At 46.2% G+C, this 9,051-nt stretch overlaps 1 protein-coding gene across 2 annotated transcripts in view; it reads left to right on the forward strand.

Annotated features, from left to right (window-relative positions):
- The window catches only part of LOC110986942 (uncharacterized), a 20,665-nt gene extending 11,614 nt beyond the window's left edge, over nucleotides 1-9,051 (forward strand). Inside the window, exons 9-10 of one of the 2 annotated variants that reach the window (XM_087135665.1) lie at nucleotides 757-793; nucleotides 1,254-9,051. In XM_087135665.1, coding sequence (XP_086991791.1) covers nucleotides 757-793; nucleotides 1,254-1,336 — 120 coding nt within the window. In that variant the 3' untranslated portion in view covers nucleotides 1,337-9,051. The other variant, XM_087135666.1, reaches the window with a different exon arrangement.

Genomic DNA, 9,051 nt, shown 5'->3' on the forward strand with positions numbered 1-9,051 from the left:
TACTTCTTCTTGTAGCATACTCTGACAGTAACATTTAACATCTGTTGTTAGAGCTACATCTTTCGGCACTTTCAATAATGAGTATGACCACTGACGGACTTTAGCTTTGGCAACGGTCACGAGATCCCCTCAAGAAGGTATAAGTTTGGTTTATCCCTCGAAGCAGTGACCGCAGTGCTGTCTTATAACACCTCATCCAAGACTCCCGCATCCACCCCCATCTCATCAACACAGAGGGGATATGAGGCTTTTGGGAAGGCACGAGGAGACAAAAATGACATTTAGCCCAAAGGCATGCAGCTGTCGTGAAAGCTCTGCTAACCCGATTGGTCGAGTAAGGGCAAATGGGATTCGCCTCTTTTACTGTTTGCCGCCCACAAACTAGCCCACATTTGTTTGCAATAGGGTTTTAAAACGGGTGGAATCATTCACATTAGATTTGAAAAATCTATTTGAGAAACAGATGTCAGGAGAGGGAGGAAAAGGAGTACGATTATCACCAATTTGCCTTTAAAAATCGGCAAACTCCTTCTGTACTGTTTCGTTGCTGTTGAGTGCTTGCTCTGCCCTTTCCGGATCTGTCCATCTTGGGAAAAGATTTTTTCCCCCTCCCCACATGAAAACTGTGGCGAAACCCATGATAAGAGATCTGGGAAAATTGTGTGTAGGAGACCTAAACTACTTTTGAAGATCTATGTATAATTTTGTCAATGTCGTAGGGTTAAATTTTGAAATCAAGTTCTCTTTCTTTTGCAGAGTAAGAAAGACGCTCAGAAATTTGCAGAAAATGAAGGTATTAAACTAAGCTTGCGTTACTAAGTCAACAACATGCACGCTGACTTTGAGTATTGTGAATTAACCTCTCGTCCTAGCCATTTGAAATTATGCAGCCCTACCCCCTCCCTCCAAAAAACATGTGCCTAAGGTCGTGATGGATGCACCATCAGCAATATTTCCAACAGTGGAAGTTGGAAATGGGAATCACTCACAGAGGAATAGATCGCCAGAAACCATGTGGGAACACTGACTTACTTGCGAAAAAAAAACAGAGCCCACGCAGCGCTCTGCACATTACAGTTATTCGTCTGCGTGACCTTTGTTTAGTAAACTTAAGCACACTATTTGATTCATTTTTTCCAAGTCATTTATGTTTCTGTGTGCCCAAACTGTGCACTCTGTTTTTCAATTAATGATGGAGATTAAATGACTTTGTAAAACACTTTGTTCAGAAATTCCAAACCTTGATCTTCCAGAATTTAACGGCCGTTGTGCTGACACCTCTCAGGACTGCGAGGCTGTGAGACCACTCAATGGTACCAGAGAGGAATCTGTGTAGATGAAGCTTTTGCTTACAAGCACTTGGGCCTACATTTTTAATTAAAACCTGGAGCGTTTGGTGCAGATGTAAGAGATGTGCCTTGCCCCTTTTTTGTTTACTAGTCCCCTTTAAAATTTTTTGTTTTTACTTTTGGAGTTTCAACTTGGTTTAGCCCACTACACCTGTGCTTACTGTAGACAGTTAGATCCCCTTCTTGAAAGTTGAGTGACCCTGGATGGGGTGGTGCACTGGTCTGGGTGGTGTGGTCCAGCATGCTTCAGTGCTGTACCGTTCACTACCTATTCCAACCACCTTGTCTGTGTTCTCTCCATTTCAGGTAAGGAAATTTCCTCTCTTTTTGATATCATTTAGAAGTTTGATGAATCCCAATGATAGTTTTGATTGTTAAGAATCTTTTGTTTAAAGTTTGGTTTTTTGTTGGGTTTTGTGAATCGAGTTTTGTTGTCAGTTGTTGCATATCCTCTGCTCAACCATACTTTTTGCTTGTATGTAACATACAGGTGACTCTCGACCAAAATCTGACCATATTCTGGTCCAGAGAGTGCATTTACTTCTGGATTTTCCATTGAAACCATATGATGTTTTGCCTTAGTAGCCCTAGTTTCATGCAGATTATAATGTATAGATTACTTTTATATTTGTTTTCCTGATTGTTAATTTTTAATAGTCTTAGTATCATCGAGCTATCATTTCTTTTCATTTAGTGAATCCTAATTTTACTTGTAGCCTTATGGTAAAACACTGTCTGACCACAGGCCACATGGCCCAGTCCCTTGGTGGACATTCCAGTCCAATTAGCTTAAAGCCTTGGGGCTTGTGTAGGGTAGCTGGTAGTGGCCAGGCTAGCCTGGGACGGTGTCATTGATTATGGAAATTGCTGCTTCCCTTTTGCCTGATTGAACAAGAGGCAAGTGCCAGGCTACGCAGTGTCTGGATTGTTAATTTTGGGAAGTTAGAGTCCCACCAGTGTTTAGAGCCTAGAGTCTTATGTTTTTATCAATCAGGGTTTTGTTTGGATTTGTGAACAGATTTGGTGCCACTACTAGGGCACGGTCCAGAAGGTTTTTTTATCATTCTGGCATGTGGAGTAGGCTCCATCTTTAATTAGACCAGTGACAGATGAAGGTCCCTGTATGAGAGTTTATACATATACTTTTTTTTTCTCTTTATGCTTTGTTTAATTTTGTAGTAATGATTCTTAGAGTAAGTTCTTTTGTTGATGAGGATTTGTTGTTGAACATGCTTCAGTGCTGTACCGTTCACTACCTATTCCAACCACTTTGTCTGTGTTCTCTCCTTTTCAGCCTGCCAGCAATCAAGGGTCACAACCCCCCACCCCCATTACATGTGTCAGTAGTGGGATTGTTGGCACCTACATCATGGAAGGAGAGAATGTGGTTAATGGTGGAGCTGCACCGGCACCTGCAGCCCACCACATCAGCTTCGTGCCGATTGACCTTAAGGTCAATGTCTTTGCAGGGTTGAAGCAGAACGTCAACCCTGCTCCCCGATGCAGATCCCCCAGGACCCCTCTCAAATGCAAATCCTCCACGCCACCCTTGAGAGGACTGTCCAGCAGCAACGGAAAATGGCAGAGATGATGGCAGTCATGAGGTTGGAGTTAAACCAGCTTCGTTCCAGTTCCTCATTTGCCAATATAAGGAGACCCCCGCGACTGCAACCCAGATGGGACGACAAAGGAAACCCGATCTGCTTGAGATGCGACAAGCCGGGGCACATGGCGAAGGAGTGTGACACCAGGCAGCGACTGGCTCCGTTAAACTACAATGTTCCTGTGTCGAGGGCCAGACACTGGAACACTCTAGTAAGGCCGTCGGGGATTGCCTCTACATCGCTGTTGTTCTGGGAGGTCAGGAGGTCACCTGTCTTCTGGACACTGGGTCCCAGGTTTCTACAATACCATACGAGGTCTTCAGGGAATACTTCCAGACTAACATCGAGGAGATTAGCCTTGCAAAGCCTTACATCCGTTTAGTAGCCGCCAATGGCCTGCAGATCCCATACCAAGGTGTGGTAGAGCTAGATGTGCACTTGATGGGCCGTCAGGTTGAGCAGGCCGTCTTGTTCATTCTCAAGCCGACTGAGACCCCAACCAGACCCATTCTTGGTATGAACGTGCTGCGGAGGTGTCAAGATTTGCTTTTCAAGGAGTCAGCGTCTTTCTTTTCAAGAACGATGCAGACAGAGCCTTGGTCCTGGCGCTCCAGGCCACCATCTGATATCGTCCGTGCAGCCAACCAGCGCCCCATAGTTATACCTGCCGGCACAGAAATGGTCATCCCTGGGCGATGCCACCCCTCTTATGTGCATGAGAGTGCAGTCCTGATTGAGTCAACCCCTGCGAAGTTCCTGCCCAAACATCTCATGATTGCCAAGAGTGTCTGTACAACCACAAAGGGCCTTGTTCCTGTTCGAGTAGCCAACCCTAATCAGTGGGATGTCAAGGTACACAGTGGAATGAGGCTAGCACAAGTGAGTGGTGTGACTGAAGTGCTGCAGAGTGCACCATCTGTGGACAAGCTGGAGCTGGTCGAACTGGGGTTACATAAGGTGAAAGTGAGTCTTCGGGAGCAGACAGAGGATGGGTGTAAGATCACACCACAGGAGCTGCCAGTGCCAGTGAATGTTGGTCGAGAGGATTTGACCACAGATGAATTCGGGCAGCTTTGCTCTCTTCTTCATTGACACCAGGATGTTTTCTCCAAAGACAGCCACGATTTTGGGAAGACCACCACAGTAAAACATAAGATCCCCACTGAGACGAATAGACCCATCAAGGAACGGTATCGGCGAGTCCCCCCACACCTGTACCAGGAGGTGAAAGACCACCTCAAGGCCCTTTTGAGCAACGGCGTCATCAGGGAGAGCTCCAGCCCTTGGGCTTCTCCTATCGTGTTGGTAAGGAAATAGTGTGGAGACTTGCGTTTATGTGTTGACTACCGACGCTTTAATGCAGTCACCACCTCTGATGCCTACCCATTGCCCAGAATTGATGAGTCCCTGGATGCCCTCCGTGGCCCCTGATATTTCTCCACCATTGACCTGATGAGCGGCTACTGGCAGATTGAAATGGATCCCAGTTGACCGGGCTAAGACGGCTTTCACAACTCCTATGGGATTGTATGAGTTTAACAGGATGCCATTTGGCTTGAGTAATGCACCGGCAACTTTTCAGCGATTCATGGAGCGGTGTTTTGGAGATCAGTCCTGTGAGACGCTGATGTTTAACCGTGATGACATTATTGTATTCTCTGCTGACTTCACATCACATTTTGAAGGGTTGAACATGGTCTTCTCTCGCTTAGCAGAACATGGTGTCAAGGCAAAACCTTCCAAGTGTCACCTGCTCAAGAGCTCCATCAACTTCCTTGGGCATGTGGCATCAGCAGAAAGCATCCAAAATGACGCGGTCAAATGTTCAGCGTTGGAGGAGTGGCCTGTCCCAACCTGGGCCAAAGCTGTACGGCAATTCCCAGGCTTTGCAGGATATTATAGGAGGTTCGTGAAGGTTTTTTCAAAGATTGCCAAGCCCCTGTATGCTCTGACATCGCAGCCCAAGAAGGATTCCAAGAAGACGAAGAAGGCCCCGCCGTTTGTCTGGACCGCAGAATGCCAGGAAGCATTTGACCATCTTCGCTAGTGTCTGATGTCCCCACCGGTTCTTGCCTACCCTGACTACTCCAAGCCATTCCTCCTCTACACTGACGCGAGCAACGAGGGCCTTGGGGCTGTTCTCTCTCAAGAGCAGGGTGGCAGAGACAGAGTGATAGCTTATGCTAGTCGTGGTCATCTGACGGCAGAGAGGAATGATGCTTATTACAGTGCGTTCAAACTAGAGCTGCTAGTGATGAAGTGGGCCATCACTGAGAAATTCCGGGAATACTTGATGGGCGGCAGATTCACAGTGTACACAGATCACAACCCTTTGGTCCGCCTGAATACAGCAAATATGCAAGCAGTTGAACAACGCTGGCTAGCACAGTTGTCGAGTTTTAACTTCGATATCAAATACCGGCCTGGAAGGAAGAATGATTATGCAGATGCCCTCTCCAGGCTTCAGAGGCCCACTGCACCCGATGAGATTGAGGAACCTGACGAAAGCAGCTTTGATGTCACAATTGCTGTTGTCAGAGCATGTTGTGAGGCTTTTGCAGAGAGTACATCTGAGTCTGAGGTGTCTCGTTGTACAGTTGGTGCCACCAAGATGTTGACTGGGGTGAGTGCTGTTGATATGTCTAGGCTACAGCAGGAGGACCATGACATTGGAGTTGTGTGGCAACTAGTCAAAGAAAACAGGTGTCCGAGTGGCTCAGAGCGGGGCATGTTTAGTCCAAAAACCTGAATACTTTTTGGAGAGAGGAAGAAACTTCAGCTCATCAACGACACTCTATTTTGAGTCACCACAGATCCCAAACAGCTTGAAGAGAGGAGTCAGTTGGTGTTACCCGAGTGTCTTAGAAGAGATGTTTTGACAGAGCTGCATGATAAGGCTGGGCACATGGGAGTGGAGAAAACACAGGAGGCAGTTCGATTTCGATTTTTCTGGCCTACGATGGCATCCATGGTGCGAAACTGGTGTGAGAGCTGCAAGAGATGCTCCCTCAGGAAACGGGTGACAACAAACAAAGCTCCTCTGGTCTCCATCAAGACAACTGCTCCCCTAGAGCCATGGACTTCCTCACCCTAGAAAGGTCATCAGGAGACTATGAGCACGTTCTTGTTATGACCGACCATTTCACGAAGATCACAGTGGCTGTCCCAACCCGAGACCAAACTGCCGCCACCACTGCAAAGGCCCTGTGGTCAAAGTTCATTCTCCACTATGGAGTGCCGAGGCGCATTCATTCTGACAGAGGTGCCAATTTCGAGTCTGTGACAATCCAGGAGATGTGCGATTTGTATGGCGTGACAGAAAGCCGAGCAACCCGTATCACCCTGCTGGGAATGGCCTCTGTGAGCGGTTTAACCGCACACTACTTGACCTCATTGGGACAATGGAAGCAGAGAAGAAACAGCGTTGGGCGGAGTATCTCCCAGAGCTTTGTTATTATTATTGCAACTCGGTCCATTCTTCTACAGGGTACACACCTCACTATATGATGTTCGGCCGGCATTGCAGGCTCCCCATAGACATGACTATGGGCCTTCCCGACAAACAAGGAGAAGAGAGTCCTGATGGGTGGGTTGCTGCACATCATCATCGTCTGATGATAGCCCATGAGACTGCTAGGAAGTCACTGGAGTCGGCAGCAGACAACCAGAAGAAGGCATTTGACAAGAGGGCGAAAGATCTACCCCTTCTCCCCGGAGAACGCGTCCTTGTTCGCAATAGAGGTCTGAGAGGGCGGTGTAAAACGAGTGACCGACGGGAGTCTGTTCCCTACATAGTTGCCCGACAACCTCATCCGGCCATTCCTGTCTATGAGGTGGAGCAGGAGCAGACCAGGAAGAGCAAGATCCTTCATCGCAATGCACTGGGCTTATGCAAATTCAAGTCTTCCCCAGAGTCGTCCCATCTTTCTTCACATGATGCCCCCAAGGAAACAAATAGTTCTCTCCCCTCAAACAACCTGAACCCGGATGCTCCAGTCTTCCGCGCCCACGGTTGGCTCATACCGATGGCCAGTACACCAACTGGGCGCATGTTGCCACCTGTCTCACCAGTGAAAATTCGAGAACCGCACACACAGCTCAGCACTGATGCCGTCCCCCCCACCCCCATTACACGTCCCACCATCGCCAAATCAGCAGCTTCCAGTTCCCCGAAGACGTCTTCCGACCCCACCTCTCAGGCAAGTGTACAGCCCCCAGCAAAGTTGCTGACCCCGGTACCAATACGTGCGGACTCCCCCATGCCAGAACCTGTAACCAGGCGGAGATCCACGAATTCCACCCGCGGTAAAGCTCCAGAGCGTTTAGTGTACTGAAGAAATCAAAGAACACTAGTGAACATTTAAATTATTCTTCAGACATGTATTGGCAGGGACGCCAATAGAGAAGCGTTGGAGGATGTAAGAGGTGTGCCCCCCCTCTTTTTTATTTACTAGTCCCCTTTAAAATTTTACTCATTTTTGTTTTCTTTCTTTTGTATGATACACCCCTAACCACTTTTTGTTTTTGCTTTTGGAGTTTCAACTTGATTTAGCCCACTACACCTGTGCTTACTGTAGACAGTTAGATCCCCTTCTTGAAAGTTGAGTGACCCTGGATGGGGTGGTGCACTGGTCTGGGTGGTGTGATCCAGCATGCTTCAGTGCTGTACCATTCACTACCTATTCCAACCACCTTGTCTGTGTTCTCTCCTTTTCAGGTAAGGAAATTTCCTCTCTTTTTGATATCATTTAGAAGTTTGATGAATCCCAATGATAGTTAAGAATCTTTTGTTTAAAGTTTGGATTTTTTGTTGGGTTTTGTTAATCGAGTTTTATTGTCAGTTGTTACCCATGCTCTGCTCAACTATACTTTTTGCTTGTATGTAACATGCAGGTCACTCTCGACCAAAATCTGACCATATTCTGGTCCAGAGAGTGCATTTACTTCTGGATTTTTAATTGAAACCATATGATGTTTTGCCTTGGTAGCCCCAGTTTCATGCAGATTATAATGTATAGATTACTTTTATATTGGTTTTCTTGATTATTACTTTTTAATAGTCTTAGTGTCATCGAGCTATCATTTCAGAAGTTTTTCTTTTCATTTTGTGAATCCTAAATTTACTTGTAGCCTTATGGTAAAACACTGACCACAGGCCACATGGCCCAGCCCCTGGGTGGACATTCCAGTCCAATTAGCTTATAGCCTTGGGGCTTGTGTAGGGTAGCTGGTAGTGGCCAGGCTAGCCTGGGACGGTGTCATTGATTATGGAAATTGCTGCTTCCCTTTTGTCTGATTGAACAAGAGGCAAGTGCCAGGCTACGCAGTGTCTGGATTGTTAATCTTGGGAAGTTGGAGTCCCACCAGTGTTTCGAGGTTAGAGTCTTATGTTTTTATCTATCAGGGTTTTGTTTGGATTTGTGAACAGATTTGGTGCCACTGCTAGGGCACGGTCCAGAAGGTTTTTTTTATCATTCTGGCTTGTGGAGTAGGCTCCATCTTTAATTAGACTTGCACGGTCCTTGCAAGACTCCAGTGACAGATGAAGTTCACTTTTGTGTGTGTATGAGATCTCGAGAGTTTATACATATACTTTTGTTTTACTTTTTTCACTTTATGCTTTGTTTAATTTTGTAGTAATGATTCTTAGACTAAGTTCTTTTGTTGATGAGGATTTGTTGTTGAACATGCTTCAGTGCTGTACCATTCACTACCTATTCCAACCACCTTGTCTGTGTTCTCTCCTTTTTGGCCTGCCAGCAATCAAGGGTCACAAACCCCCACCCCCATTACACAAATTACAAATCTTCTTGTTAAGAATCCTTTGACGATTGTATAAAAACCCATAATTATCCGCATAATACACTTTACCTTGAATGAACCGCGCGCTAGTTTCTTTAGCCTGAGCTTTTTTTTAATAAATAGATTTTAAAATTGTAACTGGTGTATAGAGCATGACAGGCCTATTATTAGCGCTGGTAATTAATTGCTATCTGCTTGTACATCCTCAAATTGTTATCAGAAGGAAAGTGACGAAATGGGAGTGGTATTTTGCAGTGTTCAAAGAATTAAAAAAGGCAAGAAATGCTAACTCGAAA

The sequence above is a fragment of the Acanthaster planci genome, linkage group LG04 (assembly GCF_054643075.1).
Source record: "Acanthaster planci isolate LZ-2023a linkage group LG04, COTS_SCS, whole genome shotgun sequence".
Lineage (NCBI taxonomy): Eukaryota > Metazoa > Echinodermata > Asteroidea > Valvatida > Acanthasteridae > Acanthaster > Acanthaster planci.